Source organism: Silurus meridionalis, chromosome 16 (genome assembly GCF_014805685.1).
Source record: "Silurus meridionalis isolate SWU-2019-XX chromosome 16, ASM1480568v1, whole genome shotgun sequence".
Classification (NCBI taxonomy): Eukaryota; Metazoa; Chordata; class Actinopteri; order Siluriformes; family Siluridae; genus Silurus; species Silurus meridionalis.
In genome coordinates this window covers 8,353,833-8,373,789 of record NC_060899.1, presented here as the reverse complement: position 1 = coordinate 8,373,789, position 19,957 = coordinate 8,353,833, and the positions used below count along the sequence as shown (strand labels likewise).

The 19,957-nt window shown below is 35.5% G+C and overlaps 1 protein-coding gene across 2 annotated transcripts in view; it reads left to right on the top strand.

Moving 5' to 3' along the window:
- Positions 1 to 19,638, top strand: part of dnajc5ab (DnaJ (Hsp40) homolog, subfamily C, member 5ab) — a 22,328-nt gene extending 2,690 nt beyond the window's left edge. The window contains exons 2-6 of one of the 2 annotated variants that reach the window (XM_046869884.1): positions 13,581 to 13,766; positions 15,826 to 16,039; positions 16,189 to 16,360; positions 16,685 to 16,710; positions 16,892 to 19,638. In XM_046869884.1, the coding sequence (XP_046725840.1) occupies positions 13,660 to 13,766; positions 15,826 to 16,039; positions 16,189 to 16,360; positions 16,685 to 16,692 (501 nt within the window). In that variant the 5' untranslated portion in view covers positions 13,581 to 13,659 and the 3' untranslated portion in view covers positions 16,693 to 16,710; positions 16,892 to 19,638. The remainder of the gene's footprint in view (positions 1 to 13,580; positions 13,767 to 15,825; positions 16,040 to 16,188; positions 16,361 to 16,684; positions 16,711 to 16,891) is intronic. The other variant, XM_046869883.1, reaches the window with a different exon arrangement.
- The last annotated feature ends 319 nt before the right edge of the window (positions 19,639 to 19,957 follow it).

The window sequence follows — 19,957 nt, the reverse complement described above, 5'->3', positions numbered from 1 at the left end:
TGGTGAATAAAGATGAAGGCTGAGGAAAGCGTGAGGATGCCTTTAGAGTGTGCCAGTGCAGGAAGACAGACGCGTCCTGGCAAGAAGTGAGGACACAGCTGGAGAAAAGCTGGTGTTGATGAGTCATGTGCGTTTTTCTCACAAGTCTAAAACAGATCAATGTGTTCGTTCCCGTTGCATGCGAATTTTACCCATGTGTTAAGAAGGCATTGAATGTAATTGCATCCTGTGGTTATAATACTACTACTTTTAAGGTTGTTGTTTTTATATATATATATAATATATATATATAAAAAAACTTTGGGAAAGTTTTAAAATTTTTTCTTTTTTTCATCATCGAATATGATGCGTCTCAATTAATTAACAAGCAGTACAGCAGTTATATGTAATGTAACCCAACATGAAGATTGGGAAGTCATCCGGTTTTCTTTTTTGTTTGTTTTGCCTTTACTTTTTTTTTTTTTTTTTTTTTTGAGGACTTTTACCCACTTCAGCCTCAGATTCCGGTTCTTGGCTGACCAGATTAGATTTTGTTCTAGTCTTCTGCTCTTGCAGCCCATCTGTCTTTAAGTTTGATGTATTGTCTGTACTGAGATGCGTTTCTGCTCATTGTAATTGCAAGGAGTGGCTATTTGTTACCACAGCCTTCCTGTCATTTCAGAACAGTCTGTCTATTCTGCTCTGATTTCTCTCATCAATAAAGCATGCCTGCCTCCAGCATTGCTGCTTACTGAAGTTCTTTTGTTTTTTGCACCATTATGTAAACTCTAGAGAGTATTAATACCAGGCAATCGCCAGCTTGGGAAATGCTTAAACCAGCCTGGAACCATCAACCATGCCAAGATTAAAATCATGGAGAGATGACTCTCTTTTTTTTCTGTATTTTGCTGTTTGATAGTTCTTAACCTGTAGTCCATTAGCATTGTGCAGGTGGATACGCAGAGTCTCTTGTAAGTCATATACGTGTCAAGCAAAGAATGAAATCTAAATGTAAAGTCACAACATGGCTCAACCATGTGTGCATTAAGTAATATTCAGGAGTCTTCAACCCCCTGACCTCTTTTGCTCCTGTCTAAACCCCAGGCATTGAATCATTGATAGCAGGGATTGGAACTATTTTTAGCTCCAATCCCTGCTTGAGGTTGGCTGCTAGCTTTTTTCACAAAATGATTGTGGAGTCCAGCAACACAATACTGTGTAAATTGTGCAGCTTTTATGGGCTTATTTACAGGCTCTTTCAAATGCATTAGTTTCATCAATATTGTATGTCTTCAGGTGGTACTTAATCAAGGATGGACAAAGCAGTTGTCTGGTAGATTTTTGTGTATATTTAAGTTGCCTGTTAAACACAACACCCAGAAAAAAGAACAATCCTTTGTTAAAGTGCATTTGAATGGTGTTGCACTTCACCGGGTGTAATTTATGCATCTGTATTATATGCTTCTAAAATCCCAACTCCTGCATGAGCGATGACAAGCGCTCTGGTTAAGAATCAGGAATGGAAATGTACATGAAATATCTCTCTCCTTCGACAGGGTGAGAGATAAGAACATACTCTAATGATATCTCTATGGGCATCAAGTATTAAAGCTGTAATGTCGGTGACTTTGTCAGAGGCACAAGTCAAATGCACTATAATCATTTGTTTCTCTTAGTCTGTAATACAATTCGGCGAGTTCGTTCTGTGCAGTATGACATTGTTTGCGACTACATAGTTTATTTATTAATTTTTTTAGCAAACAAAACAAAAGAATGGCAAGGATTTCCGCACATGCTAGCTAATGAGTTTATGATTTATCCATGTCTTTCACAGTAAAGAAGGCTTAGGGAGTTGAAGCTTTGTGATCAGGAAGTATGTAATGGTGCAATATGTCATGAGTTGTTTTAGCACATGCTAACTGGAGACAAAAAAACCCATCCCCACAAACCACAGCATTGTTTAGCAACACCAGGCTGACCAAGAATATATTATATGAGGGATATTATATGTGCTAGTTTTACATTCTTGATTTGAATCAGGCAACAACAATGGCCATCACGTTTTGATTCAATTGGATTTGATTGTTAGAATGTTTTGAACAAAATTTGAAGGATCAAATATTATGACTTGACCTTTTCATAAAACAAACAAAAAATGCCATGAACAGAGGCTTGATATCAACGACTAAATGTATTGTAGATACTACCTTAAAAATGAATAAATGTTCAGGTTATCCCTAAAAATTTGACAGTCTTCAGTCTTCAATGTATAATTGAATTTAGGATCTGTAGTAGCGCCTGAAGCATAAGCAAAACATTTTGACAGGAATATATGATGAAAGAAACTCCTGACTCGAACTTACCACAACACCCGTGGCCTAATTTGCATGATTTTTTTTCGAAATAGTTCAAAAGAAGGTTTTGGGCTCATGATAATTTTAATCGATATCAGTGTTGGACTTATTCTATTAATAGACTGTTGTGCAGAGAGTAACATTAGAGCCTTTTTTTTTAATATAAACTGAGTTGATTAAGTGACTGAAATGATAATAGGAACATTATAGCCATAATAAATCATAGTACTTTGGACACTTAAGTACACTTTAAGGGCAATTACTTTTGTACTTTCACTCAAGTTTGTCTACTTTGTCCACCACTGGAGATCCGTCACTGCACAAGTGGAAAAAGAACAGGATCTTGTGGCCAGCGTCCTTTTTTTTGTTTATTTTTTTATTTTTTTATTTTTTCCTCTGTGGAAAGCAGAGTTTAGGACTACTGATGTATAAATGGTAGACACCAGGACACATTTCCCGTGATCACGCGTTGTTAAAACCAATGTTTTAAACCAAGGTCTTTCTACAACAAATGTGCTCCGTGAATTTATGCTATTTAGATTTATAGTTATTGATAATATTGTATTAACACATAATGTTACTCAATAACTACTAGGTTATCACAGGCTAGTTTGCGGGCAATAATTAGTTTTTGCAGGTTGAGAAATGAAATGGTATAAAAGAACAAAAAGAAGCTCAAAAAGAAAAAGTTGCCTACACATGCTAAATATGGCACGGAATTTGCCATTACTCTTTATTAACTTTCCGTTACTAACGAATACATTACAGTTAGCCGACTTCACAGCACTGTTCATGTGCTTACTTGTGTTTTTCAGCATTGTTTTGGATATTTTCCTCCAGGTTTACAGAATGATTTTGTTACACGTTTTCAGTCACCTCTTCTTAAATAGTGACAGTGTAGCGTAATAAAAAATAGAAGATTTAGTGTGTGATGGAAATTCACTGGTACTACATCAATACTGATAATGTGAAGAATTTCTGATAATCAGATTTGTCAAAATTATTTGTACAGTGGAACCTCGGGTTACGAATTTAATTCGTTCCGGTACTTTATTCGTAACCTGAAAAGTTCGTATCCCGATACAATTTTCCCCATAATAATGAACAGAAACTTCGGTAATTCGTTCTGGACAACCAAAAATATTACTTAAATAAAAATAAAGCCAATATTCACTAATATTATTTACTTTTAACATGTTATATTAAAATCATACCACATAAAAACATACAAAAGAGGAAAACATCTTTACCGGGTACTTTCCCTTTGAGAAGACTCGCTGCAGGAGACGACGTTCGTAGAAGGGAGAAGGAGGAGAGTTATTGTTTGAAGGAGAATCTTATTATATTATATTATTTATATATTATTATATATTATATTATAGAATATTAAAGACAGTGTTATTAATACGAACGCTGAGACAATTGTTGCATTAGAGGAAAATGAGAGCTGTTTCTTTAAGGCTACTATCAGTTGGTATTGAAGTCCAGAGTGAAATTCATTATGGGTATTGTACTTCGGAAAAGACTGTAACCCTGCTAATCTATCTTCATAAAAACAAGTAAAGTGGTTATGCATCGGCTAATGTTGTCCATCTCATCATTCCACGAGCATCAACTAACGAGTTGTTACGCTGCTGCCGGGAAAAGTTCAAGCGGATAAGTAACACGATGCTCTCGCTAGGGACACAGGACGCTAACTGATGTGACGAGCTGCATGGATAGAGCAAAAACAACCAACTTGCCTGCGATTTTTTGGTGAGTGACGTCAGATCTCGATATTTTGTTCGTAACCAGGGCAAAATTTTGATGAACTGCGATTCGTAACCTGAATTATACGTATGCCGGGGCGTTCGTAACCCGAGGTTCCACTGTATTTTATTTAATTTTTGTATTTATATTTGTATTTTCAATATTGGAATGCCTGTTGATGTTGTACAGGATAAAAATGTTTAAGACGTTATATAATCACTGGGTTTAAAATCCTCAGATTTGATGGTTTGGTTTGATCTGTACAGAGATTACAAATATATATACAATATTGCCTAACAAATGCAAATGTGTTAATGTTTGTAAATGTTGCTGTTGGGCGCATATATTTTTTTTCATTCCACCATATCCATCTTTACACATCCACATACTTGCCACTGTGTTGGTAGCCATGGCAACTGTTAGTCATTGTAAATCCATCCCCTCCCTCACACAAACATCCTCTTCATCTACGAATACTAAAAATCTAAAAATCTAAAAAAATGTAGATGTGTAGGACATGCACCAGACTTGCTTTCCTTTTTTCAAAAGACCACACCAGGAAGCTCTGTATTGAGGTTTCCTGTGTGTGCGCTTGTGTGTTTAGCGATGACAGACTCTCAAAGCACAGTGTTTGCTCACATGCTGCACTGGTATAAAAGTAAATAGATGGTTCAAAGCAAGACAGAAGCTCAACCAGGTACACAGCTCTCATCTTTCAGCCCACAAAAAGAGTGGCACAGGATAGCATGAACAAGGAAAAACAATGCAGAGGAGGGCCGAGAATATTCCAGTAGTGCTCAGAGAGGTGACCGACAGCTGTACTGAAAAAAAAAACATTAATATTTATATTAATACTGTTTATTTTTGCTTTAAGGTGCTTGTTCTCAGAATAGTATTGTTCCTGAACTATGTTGAAGCAAAATAAAGTGAGCGATATACAGAGGAATTAGGTCTAATTCTTTTTGTCTATATGATCATACAGAAAGAAGGAGTGGGTGGGGAGAAAGAGAAGGAGGAGAAGATGTGGGAAAAGTGTGACGGGAAGAAGGTGGTGGAACTGTTACCGCATTTCTCCAAAGGGTGTAACTCATAATTAGTTCTTGTGAAGAGCTACAGTAAGCAGGTTTAATAAGCAAAGTCAAACCTACACTTCACAGTATGGATAATAAAACAGCATCTCATATGTTTGCAGGAGTTATACTGTAGATCTAAGTGTCCACTGGATAGAGCTGAAAACTGAAAAAGAAAAAAAAGAAAAGTTTTCAGTCCCTGCTGGGTTTTCAAACATCTTTCAAAAACTGCTCATCCACACTGAGGCTTCTGAAAATGCTATCTAATGTCAAAGCAGGCACAACAACTCCAGTACAAGTGTTTTTATTTATAAACTTGGGCAAACATTTAAAAAAAAATAAAATAAAAATCCCACTGTCCGATGGTGGGTCAAAATATAGACAAAAAGATCTTTTCGAAAGAATTGTTTGCAATTGTTGCATATTAATGTGGACGTGCCCATAGATTGTGGAAGTGTACACCATATAACTTGCTGTTTGTAGAAGTTATGGTTAGCTAGCCCCACTTTGAATCTGTGTTCCAACAACCTTTTTTCTAATCAACTGGTTTTCTGTGGCGTCTTAAAAAGTCAAAAAGGTAAAAAGAAAAATTGTAGACATTAAAAAAATGTAAAAAAAAAAAGACATTTAAACAGGTCTTATTTTTCCGATATCCCATGTAACGCCACCTCTAATCCTTATTGAAGTGGTCATGCAGCACTTGAGACTGTTTTTGTTAGTAAGTTTGTGTCATAGTTTTTTCTTTTGCTAGTCCAAATAAATTCGCTGTTTTACGACTACAAATGAGACCAACATGCAACAGCCAATCAGCTTTCTGTTATCGTTGTGAGTCTCTCTTGGATTGTACCACAGACTTAAAACGGATATTTTCCAGCTCTGGGAAAGTGCATGTTTAGCGATACTTGGCTTGAAATATCTTTTTTTATATTGTGGGACAGGGCTTACATTGCAATGTAATGGTCATAAAAAGTCTTAAATTGGACTTTATGAAACCTGAAAACCCGAAACCCTGAATCAAGTACACACGTTTTAATAGAGAAGATTCTCTACTTTTTCATTTCCCAAACATTGCAGTCATTTGCAGGTAATTTTATTTTTACATTGCTTTATAATAAGGGACATTGTCACAAAGCAGCTTTAGAGAAGTCATTACAGTAATCCCCCGCTTTATCATTCTGCTCGAATCTCGCGCCCCCCCTGGTTTATTATGGAATTGCATTTGCCACATAACTAATTTGTTGATTTTCCCGGTCTCTCGTGGATAGCATGATAGACCAAATAACTTATAGAAAATGGTTTTTATGGAGTTATGAAGTTAATAAAAATATAATTATTAATTGTAAAATGTTAATACAGTACTGTATACATAAAATAGCATTTTTGGGGCGGCATCCATTTATCACGGTTTTTCGTTTATTACTGCGATAAACGTGGGATAACTGTATATAGATTTGCATATAGAGCAATAGTGGCAAAAACTCTTTAAGGAAGAAGAAAGGTTGAGAGGCAGCAGAGTCAACAGGGAACACATCCTCTTTCCGAGTGACGCCAGGAAGTGAGAATCTGAGTCATTACTCACCTACAACTATCTACTATTTTTTTTTGTAAGGATCTTGAGTATGAGCATCAGGTGAATTATTTATGTGTCAATAAAGAGGGCTGAAAAATATCAGTGCAAATTGAGACCAAATTTAAATAGAGGGAGATGGGGTTGGGGGGGTTCTGGATTTACAGAAAGAAAGAAGTCTGGGCTAGAAAGAAATTTCTGCATTGCTGCTTCCTGCCATAGTGTGTGTTTGTTACACATGGTTCCTCAAAAAGAAAAGCTATACTGCCTTAAAATTAGAGGGTGTCTCGGTCCACAAAATTCACTGTTATACCTCAGTTTTTAAGTCACAGTTCGTTACAATTTCGATGCAGTTTGTTGTAAGAAATGCAAAGTATGATTTTTTTTTTTTTTTTTTATTAATGCAGTTTATTAATATTAGCATTTGTAAACAGCAACGGTTTACATTTGTAAAACAATTTTAAATAAAATGCTTACTTGAATAAATAATATATAGATTTTTTTCAAGAATATTTATTTTCTAAAAATATGTAAAGTTTAAATTAATCCAATACAGTTTTTATATTGATTTAAATTAAAATAAAGTAATCAATCAAATTGGCACAAATAGAATTCAATAAATGGAAAAATGAAATATTTTACGTTAGACCATTTTGGTAATAAAGATGTGTATATGAGTGTTTTCTCAAAAAACAAACAAACAAACAACAAAAAAAAAAAAAATATATATATATATATATATATATATATATATATATATATATATATATATATATATATATATATATATATATTTATTTATTTATTTATTTTTTTTTTTTTTCTAATTATTTTGGCATACTTTAGGAATCCATCCTTCATTCTTTCAGTCCCTCAATATGCGGAAGCAAAAGTTCAAGAATGCATATCGCTAGACTGTCGTAATACTGGAAGTGGAACGTTTTTACACAAGCACAAAACTTGCACTACAAAACGTACTTCCAGCAGGGAGTGAGTAGCCACAGTGACACTGCGCTAACTCTAGAATTTTTTTTAATACCCTGGTATTTATTTGTATGTTTTCAAATTGCGGTCCGCCACTTTATGTCCCCGAGGGAACTCAGATTTTTAACCATGTTCTACACGTAAAAATTATTGTATTCGATACACGTGTGTACCGAACCAAAAGCTCTGTACCAAAAAAGTTTAGTATGAATGTGTACCATTACACCTATACTTAAAACACTTGTTTTTGCCATGGCTGCCAAAATGTCTTTTTTTACATTTGAAAGACTGAAAAGGCTAAGCCGTGCTAGCCCATTTATACCAGTGCTTGGTTTGAGATTGATTTATGCATTTTACTGTGTATATAATAATCCAACTGTTTTTGAGTTTAATATTGTTACAATCGCTTCACTTGGACTCTACAAGACACTACATCTGAAGGTGTACTATGGTATCTGTCACCAAGGTGTTAGTAGCAGGTCCTATAAGTTGTGAGGTGGGGGCCTCTATGGAACAAACTTATTTTCCAGCACATCCCACAGATGCTCGATCAGATTGGGATCTGTGGAATTAGGAGTCCAATTTAACACCTTGAACTTTTTCATGTTCCTTAAAACATTTCTGACTTTTTTTTTTGCGGTGTAACTGAAAGTGGGAATACCTTTTCTTATTATTTATATTTTTTTTGTTTGGTTTTTCAAGGATTGTCTATAAAGTGAACTTGAATGGCTTTATATTTATGTTGCTGTCAGAAAGCTAATGTGGGATGCAGTTAAAAAATGTATATATAATTATATATTTAAATTATTTTATTTTTATTTTTTTATTTAATTATATATAAAATTATATATATATATATTTTCTCCTTATTAATGACTTTAAATGGGTACATATGGTAATGCTCAGGTGTACATCTGGCCTTAAAATGGAACCTGGCAAAACTCCCAGGCATTCAGTCATCAGTAACTGCTCCCGGTGCATCCAGAACCAATCACAGAACCCGAGCATAATTTGTATTGGCTAGAACAGATTGTACATATACAGTATCTCACAAAAGTGTGTACATCCCTCACATTTCAGCAACCATTTTATTATATATTCTCGAGGGAAAATACTACATCCAGTGGTCAGTATGAGAGAATTGTATCTGCAGCACAAAATTGTAACTGCTCCAATACAAGAAACACAAATTTGTATGATCCTGTCAAGAAGTCAAAAATGTAAACATGATCACTAGGACATGTGGCTTTGCCTGGTTACACGACATACAGCTGTTATCACTATGGGTGTACTCACTTTTGTTGCCAGCTATTTTGACAGTAATGGCTGTATAGTGAGTTATTTTCAGAGGACAGTAAATCTATACAGTAAATCCATTTCAGAAGATTTACTAAAATGGTTGCTAAAATGTGAGGGGTGTACTCTTGTGAGATACTGTACATCAGAAGAAGCAAATATGATTTTTTTTTAATGATTTTGATGAATGGGTGATTGTATCAAAGGAATTACAGTCAAGACAAATTCCTTCCACCTGCCTTTTATCCATTTTAGCCTTACGAACTTGGCAACATGCCATTTAATTCAAGTGCTTTGTTCTAAATCCAGACTGAGTAGATTGCAATAGAATTAGAATCAAGACCCTCTACCATCTGTTCAACAACTTGCCATTTCTCTCTCTCTAACACTTGCATTATTTCATGTATAATTTTAAGAACCACCAAGGGTTTGAGAGGTGACAGAAATAACTTGGTTCGCTAGAACTAATCCGCTAATGCTCTGTGACGGAGTGATTAGCCTTAGGGAGCTCAGGTCACCGTGCCACGGATGAAAATGGATGGGAGAAAATAGCCTCAATGATGAAAAAATTCTCCCTTAAATGCTTTATTTTTTACAAGCTTGTCAAGCTTTAGTAAATCTGTCCAATGTAAATTGAAGAGTACTGATGTTCTTTATTTTATATTTCTTCAATTCTATGGTTTTAAATATCTTAAATAACAATTGTGTGTTTCACACCAACATTTATAAAGAAAGAAATAATCTCCAGGATCCAAATGGGGCAAAAAATAAGTATGCCCTTACTAATTCTGCAGTCACTTAAAGAGTAATTAGCAACCAAGTGTTAATTATAATATACACACAAGTATGTGACTGCCTCTATAGAATTTGGTGTTTTGGAGCATTTGAGTGTGTTTACATCATACCAGCAGAAATTACATCAGCCGTGATCTCAGAGGAACAATTGTTGCTTCTCATCAACCTGGGAGGGGTTAAAAGGCCATCTCCAAACAAATTGAATTTACCAGTCTAAAGTAAGAATTGTTTACAAATGGCAAACATCAATTTTTCCATAAGTACAGGTCCCAGTAAATTTGGTCCAAAAACCAGAAGGTCCAATATGTGACCCAGGTGACAAAGGTCTAGGAAAAAAATCTTCTCTGCAAAAATGAAAATGGAGCATGACTGGACTTTACAACATTTCATGATACAGCGACAAAGTCCACTTTGCCATAACATGCTTGACACAAATGTGAGGTCATCTGTCCAGCAGCTTAAGCTGGACCAAATTGGGTCATGTGACTAAACAATGATCTCAAGCACACCAGCAAATATGAATCTGAATGATTAAAGACAAAAGGTGTTAAAATGGTCAAAGTCTTGACCACAAATACATTCAGATTTCTGTGGGGGGATCTTAAGAGAGCTGTTCATAAATAAATGCCCTCAAACATCAACAACTGTTGCAATGTTGGACAGAAATTTCTCTAAAAACAAACTTAAAAAATAAATTCTTATTGTTGCTGAGGATGGTTCTTCATGTTGATATCTATGAATGAGTTTATTTGTACTTAATCAAATTACACAAAATTATTGGGTCACCTGGTCATATTATGTAGTAAGTTATTTTTGAGCATTGCATTCCACATTTAGTCCCAATTTGCTCTAAATTCACTCCACTCTTCTGGGAAGCTGTTCCGCTAGATTTTGCAGTGTGCTTATGGATTCATGAGCCACAAGAGTGTTACAAAGGGCAGGTATTGATGTAGGTAAATAGACCTGTGGTACAGTCAGTGTTCCAATTCATTCCAAAGGTGTTCAGTAGGGATGAGATCAGTGATTATCTCTATAGCAGGCCACTCGAAATCTTCCTCTCCAGAGCCAGTTTGGAAAAGAACCACATGAAAAGTCAAGTGACCCAATACTTTTAACAATATAGTGTATATACTTCATCCAACATCATCCAACATGGTTCCAAATAGAAGGGAAAAAACAAAGCACAAAACAAAATCAAAAACTTACATAAACGATTAGCACGTGACAAACTAAGCATTGGCTACTAGTTCAACAACACCCAGTTTTTTTTTCCTCTCTCTCTCTCTCGGCCAAACAGGTAGGCTCTTTATAAGTGAGGCTCCTCCCCTCAAAGTCAAACGGACCAATAACAATACTAGTTCAGTTACTTTACTTGAGAATTAAATGATCATCAACATCATCCTAAACATTGTCATTAGTTTCTTCTTTAAGAAGCTCTATTTTCAACCAGACAGGCATCCAAGATAACATAAAAAAAATTCTCCACACTCTCAATGAATAAACTCCTCCTATAGGTGGAACAAATACGGAATCCCATTTGCGGGCCGGCCTCTCCTACTAGAAAAATCCAGAGGAAAAAATAAAACAAAGAGAATCATTTTCGAACAAAACGATATTTGTCTGATTTTCGTTTACCTGTTCTTATTTACAAAGACACCAAACTAAAACACTAGTCACACTGGAATGTGCACCTTTCATGTGACTGAAAAATGAGACCAAGAATAACATGATCTTACACAAGACATGTCTGGTTCTTTAAAATATTATATATATATATATATATATATATATATATATATATATATATATATATATATATATATATATAATGTGTGTGTGTGTAAATAATAGATTTTCAGATTTTAATAGATTTTGAATGTTATTTAGATCAAGATATTGTTTATGATATTTTGATATCTAATTGATATGATGTAAACACGTGATTGGTTCTCATGTGAGTTTTAAAATCGCAGTGTAAACTGGCATGCAGGGTTTGAAATGTGATGGAAATAACTCCCTGTGTATTCAGATGTTCCACTAAAGCTGTCTTTTCCTCTGGAAAGCTTGATGAATATGGGGCATCTGTTCAGTGTAGTGGCAGGAAATAAATAGATTGGGAGACACACAGAGCACAAAGTGGCAGCAGGGAAAACCAGCTGTATCACATCTTATCAGGCCTCACATTCAATGTATAATAGGAATGCACATGATTTTCATTCTTGAAAATTCTACACCCCTCCCCGTTCATCCAAGCACTGTAAAAGGCACTGAAGGGAAGAAAAGTCATCGTAGACAAAAATTACATTATTAGGACAAAAGATTAGTTATGTAATCCTTCTCCTTGCTATTATAGGTATATATATATTATATTATATAATATACAAATTTTTATTTTCTTTCTTTACATTTTCTGTGACAGTTTTTATTTTTTTTAAACTATACTCTTACTGTAAAATAATAAATAGACAAACAAATTGATGCTAACTGAGCAGTGGTATTTTTATATAATATATTTTTTGACAGTTTTTATAAATATAAAATTTTATATATATATATATATATATATAATGACATTTTGTCCAGTTTAAAAAATTACTTTTTATTTATGTGGTATTTTATGTAGAAATGTTCTAATATGAGGTGCTGGACAGTAATAGGTTTTTCTTAATTGTTGGGTCTTTAAAAACCTAGCTTTTTAAAAAATATTTTAAAAGTAAAGTTTTTAAAAAGCTAGGCATTTCTTTAGGGGACAGAATTAGTATGCTGTTTTCCATTCGGCTCTTTTATGGAGAATAAAAAGACGGAATAGAAAAACATCTTGCGAGACGTTTATACTTGACTGAGGTCAAACTGTTCATAAAGCTACGATCAGCGAAAAATGCTTAGTTTTTGGGAGAATGATGAGGGGCATAAGAGAGAGATCCGAATGATATATCCAAAGGTATGAATAGCCACAGAAGAAATGAAAGTCTATGCTGATTTAATGAACCGAAGACGCATCAGAAAGCCCTGCTGTGAAAAAATGGTTATTTAAGTTTGAATCAAACCAAACATATAATGCAATATGAGTATTTTCTATCCACTTTATATTGCCCTTTTTCACAGGTTTACTATATGAATATTATTTCAAATATATTCACTAATATTTTGTCTAATGCTTTTTATACTAAAACATATGTATATCCATGTTGATATTGTTTGAAGTCTACATGTTGTCAATTGAGTAAATATGATTAATGAATCAAACTCAGTAATACATACAGTAAAATACCTTTGTGATCAATACAACTGTAACTAAACGTAAACAAAAAAAAATCATGAACCAATAGGGATGCCCAGACCCCACTTTCAGAACTGTGAACACTGTGTTTGTACATTTTCCGATCATGGTGCATTATAGGATTGCAGTAATTCAATGGACATTTACTGACAAATTTCTCTACTGTGTTTTTTGGACACCACTACAAAATGGTAGGGTTTAAACGTGCATTTATTTTAAAAAAAAAGAACCCTAACCAGCCAGTTGAGTGAAATGTGGTGTCATGTTACTTTCATGTGACTCATTCTTCAACTTTTACTTGAGCTTCCGGATGCCAATGATTCAACAAAAAGCATTGGATAATCTCTTTAACTTTTAAGGTGAAAGATGAAATCTTGAAGGTGATCAGAAGTTGAACAATAAAGAAATTAACGATGTTCCCGAATTATATCGAACTGTTAGCAACTATATAAGCTGGCATCATAATCACTCTCAATTCTGTATTGTCATGTCTTTCTCATTAACAGAGGCGTCTGTGTGTGTGTGTGTGTGTGTGAGTGTGTGTGTGAGAGTGTGTATGTATGGTGTTTGGGTGTGTGTAAAGTAATGGACCAGCAAAGACAACGCACTCTTTCCACGTCAGGGGAAACACTGTACCAGGTTCTTGGGGTTACTAAGAATGCTACACCAGATGACATCAAAAAGTGCTACAGGTAAGAAACCCAACCCAAACTCTTTATTCATGTATAACTCTGTAGTACTATAATATATATTATGGAACCTTGTAATACGAGGATTACGGTGTAGGAGCGATTTTTGTAGGTGTACGAGCATATTACAGGAAGACAAGCATTTCTTTTGACACGTTTGATTCCAGTCACGCATTCTGCTCGTCGCTCGTCACCTCCATCCCCACGGTTCATGCTCAGTCGCTTCACAGACATTGTTCTGAGTGCGTTCTCATCGTTCTCTTGTGTGAATATTGCGCTCGGTCTGTTTTTATAGTGTTTGTGTTTTATTTCACTATAAATTTAGCATCATGGGTCCCAAGAACTGTAGTGATAGTGTGGAAAGGAGATTAAAAAAAAAGAATAACCATTAAAATAAAGAAGGTAATTGTAGAAAAGCACGAACATGGTGTACGCACACGAGATTATGGCATGTCTAGTTCAACAGTAAGTACAATCATTAGGAACAAATAGCTATTTGTTTGTTTATAATTTATTACTTTTTATGTTTATACTTTGTTACAAGTATATTTGTGTGTTAAATTAGACATACATTTTTTTTTTAAGACGAGAGAATTTATTTGCAAATTATGGTGGAAAATAAGTATTTGGTCACCTACCAAAAAGCAAGATTTCTGGCTCTTACAGACCTGTAACTTCTTCTTTAAGAGACTCCTCTGTCCTCCACTTGTTACCTGTATTAATGGCACCTGTTTGAACTCGTTATCAGTATAAAAGACACCTGTCCACAACCTCAAACCGTCAGACTCCAAACTCCACTATGGCCAAGACCAAAATCTGTCAAAGGACACCAGAAACAAAATTGTAGACCTGCACCAGGCTGGGAAGCCTGAATCTGCAATAGGTAAGCAGCAGCTTGGTGTGAAGAAATCAACTGTGGGAGCAATTATTAGAAAATACAAGACCACTGATAATCTCACAAGGGTCCATCACAGAAGTTGAGTCCTCGTGTTGTGTGTCAGGTGAAGGAGCTGCTTCAAGAACCAGCTGCATGAGTGCTGCAGCATTGCTTTAAGTTTTTACACTGCAACAAGTCTTCCCAGAAGGAAGCCTCTTCTGAAGCTGGCTCACAAGAAAGCCTGTAAAACAGTTTGCTGAAGACAACCTGTCCATGAGCATGAACTACCGCAACCATGTCTCTTAAAAAAATATGTCTCCAAACCTGAACCCTATTGAGCACCAGTGTGAAATCCTCATGTGGAAGGTGGAGAAGTGCAATGTTGGTAACATCCAGCAGCATTGTGATGTCGTTATGGAGGAGTGAAAGAGAATCCCAGCAACAACCTGTGCAGCTCTGTTGAATTCCCTGGCCAGCAAGACTTTAATGGCAAAATGACTGGCAAGATAACAATGGTGCTCACACAAAATATCAACAGTTTAGTTTGTACAAGTTTATTTAGGGTATTCTCACTTTTGTTGACACAAAGTTGTTACTATGACAAAAATGGTTGTTATTTTCAGAGGACAGTAAATCTGTACTACTATACGAGCTGCACATTGACTACTGTAAAATATTTCAACGATTTATTTCTATAGTATTGTCCCTTTAGAAGATTTACTAAAATGGATGCTGAATTGTGCTGGGTGTACTCACTTTTGTGAAATACTGTGTATATTGTGTATATACATACATACATATCACTTTCATTATTTATTATGCATTGCAAATTGTAGTAGACTTTTCTTCGTTATTTTTGTTATTAGTAGCAAAAATTATAAAAATGTATTTTTGGTAAATATATAAATGATAACGCAATAAAAATTGCATTTTAAATTATATTTATCCCAAATAAATAAAATTAAATATTCTGTGTATTCTTCACTTTTTTAAATTCATTTATTTTTATTAATTTATTTTAAAACTTAATTTTTCTACAGCTTAATGACAAACGAAAAAAGAATGGTTGGCGTGTTTAAGTGTTTCTAGACTCGGCTGTGATTGTAGGTTGAGTGAAAAGAAATAAAAAAAAAATACTGTTTTTACTTTACTTTACTTTACTTTACTTCTTACCTCATATCATAGGAAACTAGCTCTGAAGTTTCACCCAGACAAAAACCCTGATAATCCAGAAGCAGCTGAGAAGTTTAAGGAGATAAACAACGCTAACGCCATCCTGACTGATTCCACTAAACGCAACATCTATGACCAGTACGGCTCCCTCGGTCTCTATGTGGCTGAGCAGTTTGGAGAGGAGAATGTTAACACATACTTTGTGCTGTCCAGCTGGTGGGCCAAAGTGAGTGTATACACACACTCGCACGTAAACACACACACGTACATTGTAACGTACGTTTTGTAAAAATGTTATCGCCGAGGCACCATTTCGGGTCTGAACATTTTCAGTGAAAACAATAACCTTTTCGATGTTTTATTTGTAAACTGCAGGCGCTGTTCATCTTCTGTGGCATTGCGACGGGTTGCTACTGCTGCTGCTGTCTGTGCTGCTGCTGTAACTGCTGCTGTGGGAAGTGTAAACCACGACCTCCTATGGATACCGATCCTGAGTTTTATGTCTCGCCTGAAGACCTGGAGGCTCAGATGAAAGCCGATGAGAGAGGTGAGACCAAAGAGCAAGTTCTCTTAGAGGGTTACATGGGTCACATTTTGAATATCGCCTTGAACACGAGTCCAACACAAAAAGGGTGCTTTCAAATGTATCCACCTGGGAGAGTGTTTTGGAAAGATGTCTTGATTTCACGCAAATAAACAGCGTCTCTGGGTTGACAGAAGGCCAATATGTAAATATATACTTTTTATTTATTTATTTATTTATTTTTATTTTTATTTATCCAGATTATTGTGGATAAAGTCAGGGCAGATGAATTATTTTGAACCCATGCATCATTAATTTTTTGATGCAATTTTTTTGTTTGTTTTTGAGGGCACTGATTCTGTGGAAAAGAATAAGTGAGTGGCAAAACCTTTATAATCATGCAAGTCACCTTGATTTCCTGCTACTAGCCTGTTTAGAAGACAGTTCACAGTTGCCCCTACTGTTTAGGATGCCTTTCCAAGATACCAAAAGTAAAAGCCAAAATAAAATATTAAAATAAATATTTGTAACGGCATGGCTCGTTTTTGCACACAGACGGCGAGCCCATCATCGTGCAGCCTTCCTCAGCTACAGAAAGCACTCAGCTGACAACAGATGGTCACCACACCAGTTACCGCACGGACACTGGCCTCAACTAGACAACTCCACCACTTTCCCTCAATTAGAACACCAGACCAGCAGAGGGAGCCATCCTGCGTCCTCCAGCCCAGGGACTGCTGAGAGGGCTGAACGAGTGGACAGGTGTCCGTCCACCTCTGCTGTGAAATGTCAAAGCTTTTAAAGTTCAGGCTTGTATCTGCACATGTAACAGAGCAAGGTTTTATTTTTACTTTTATTTTTTGCGATTTGAAAAACCCAGCTTGTTTGACACTTTCTCATGTCCCCCCACACAGTCCCTTCATACAGCCCCCCCACACAGTCCCTCTATACAGTCCCCCCACACAGTCCCTCTATACAGTCCCCCACAAAGTCCCTCTATACAGTCCCCCCACACAGCCCTGATCAGTCATGGTTTTTCAATATTTATAGTAGTTTTTAATAATTAATATCCACATTGTACTTGGACAACCATATATACAATTATTATAATTGATTAATCTACAATTGAAAGATCTCTGAAATTCAAAAGATGAATTATTAATACTTATAATTTTACAGACTTTAATATTTAGCATCTTAGCTTTTTACATATTTTTTTTTTAACGCACAGCAAACAAATAGCTTTGCATGTGTACGGAATATAGAAAGGATTAACAAATTATCCACATTTTAATTAGTCTTTAGTTGTTGTTAGTGTAGTGTAGTTTGTTTAATCCACAATTTTAGCAAAGAAAAGTGTACACTGCCTGGCTTCTATGTAGCCTGCATCTATTCAACATTATTTTTTAAGCAGTTTCTATTTGCTTTCCAAATCCCACACATATTAGATTCAAATACTTTGTAATTTGTCGGTATTATTGGTGTGTGTGTGTGTGTGTGTGTGTGTGTGTGTGTGTGTGTGTGTGTGTGTGTGTGTACTAGACACAACAATATGAATATCTGTCCGTTTTTCACGTTCTAAGAGCATTGGCTGGTCCCCATAAGGATGTTGTGTCAATTTAGGTGTAAAAATAGGATTTGTTAGCTGTGTTGTAATTATTTCAGTGAGTGGTATCATGAGGATTTTGAGACTGTATAGGGGTTTTATAAGGGTGTACAGCCCTGTTATGGGGGTTGGGGGATGGTCCAACCCAAAAAACAGCAAAATATGACACACAGAGTTCATTACAACCAATGTAAACAAGCAAACTGTGTTTAAGTGTTGCTAACCTCCTGACCACTGATTTGTTGTTAAGATCATTAATTCAGATTTTGCCATTTTGGGCTTGGCCACTTGTAAAGGAACTGTTTCTTTCATTAACATTTACTAATTACTTGTCTAATTAACTGTTTAAGAACAGCAGTCAGTTATTTTGTTGATGTTTGTTTTTTTATTTGTTTTTGTTTTTTGGTAGTAGGTGTAATTGAAGCTGCATGTTTATTTTCCCAAAAGTCTTTAGGTCACATGGGAAAGTGTGTAACGTGTCGAAATACATAACGTCTCAAATGTCTTATTTATCATATTAGCTGGTCGTTTCCTCATAGTACAAAGACATACTGTATGTTTGAACCCGACATAACTGAACTGTGCAAGACGCATAGGAGGAATACAGTTGTGTAATCGCAAAGATTATTTGTACAGGGGAGTTGTACATTGGAATTGGATTATGTAGGATCAGATGTATGCAGGTATAATGTGTAAACAGTAATATCATTACGTAACATAATCCTGTGGAAAGTAATCATGACTCAGCTTCTGTGGTCTGTGCTCTCTCTCTCTCTCTCTCTCTCTCTCTCTCTCTCTCTCTCTCTCGTGTTGTTCCTTCCTCACTGACCTCCAAGGACAAGTATCATTTAGAAAAATTTCGGTAGAAATATATTACAGTTGCATTAATGATAATGTCGAATTGTAATGTATGATTTAGTTTTATGAATGTATGGGAAAAGAGCTGATGTGGCTGTTTTGTTTGTTTTTGTTTTTCACACAATGTAAGGAAAGTTTTCCTGAAATCTATTTTCTAAATCTAATGATGAAACTAGAACTAGATGACCTGTATTGGAAGAATTACTCATCCGTGTATGGAGTGTTTGTGTAACTTAAAACCTATTTTGTGTAGTTCATTTTATAATTTAAATGTAGCTTAGCATTTTAATTGTGTGTACATATCATACACTGTTGTCTAGCTTAGTCATGGTCTTATATGCCAATAAAAGAATTGTAACGCCAAATTCAGTCACATTTTAACAGCGATTCCGAATATGAAATCACTGACTACAAAGTGATCACAACCATTTGGATAAATTACCTGAGGACACTTTTCTGTTCCATTTGTATGGTGTTCATTACTCTTTATCTCGATGATGAACCTGTGTGTGTGTGTGTGTGTGTGTGTGTGTGTGTGTGTGTGTGTGTGTGTGTAAGCACTATCAAAAGAAAAGTGAGCAATCTTCTTCCAAATTATTTAGACATGCTAAAGATTTAGAGACAATGTGATATATAATTTATTTTCGTATGCTTTTAAAAACTAGTTTCAGTGATGTGTGTATGGCTGTGGCCATTCAGCTAAAAACGCTGACTTGTTTTGTACTGTGTAGATGTTATCTGTTAAGTTGCGGGCCTGTCACTGTTGCAGGGATACTGTGTGTGACAGAGATGTGATCTGTTCATTTCCTGTTGTAAAATAAATGTTTCTGAACCTGAATGGAAATTCTTGTCTTTTTATTTTTTTAATAGCCACTCTACAGTATTCTTACACTATGGTTCTCTAATGGAGCTCTTCCCAAGGTAGAGGTTCACGATATGGATAAAAGTTTGTGGACACCTGCCCATAAGATTCGTATTTGTTTTTTAAACACCCCGTTACACATTCAGTCCCCATTTGCTCCACTTTTCTGGGAAGATGTTCTTCTAGTTTTTGGGGATTTGGTTGTAGGGATTTGTGCTCATTCAGCCACAAAGGTGTTAGTAAAGTCAGGTACTGATGTAGAGTGAGGAGGCCTGGGGTGCAGTCAGCATTCAAA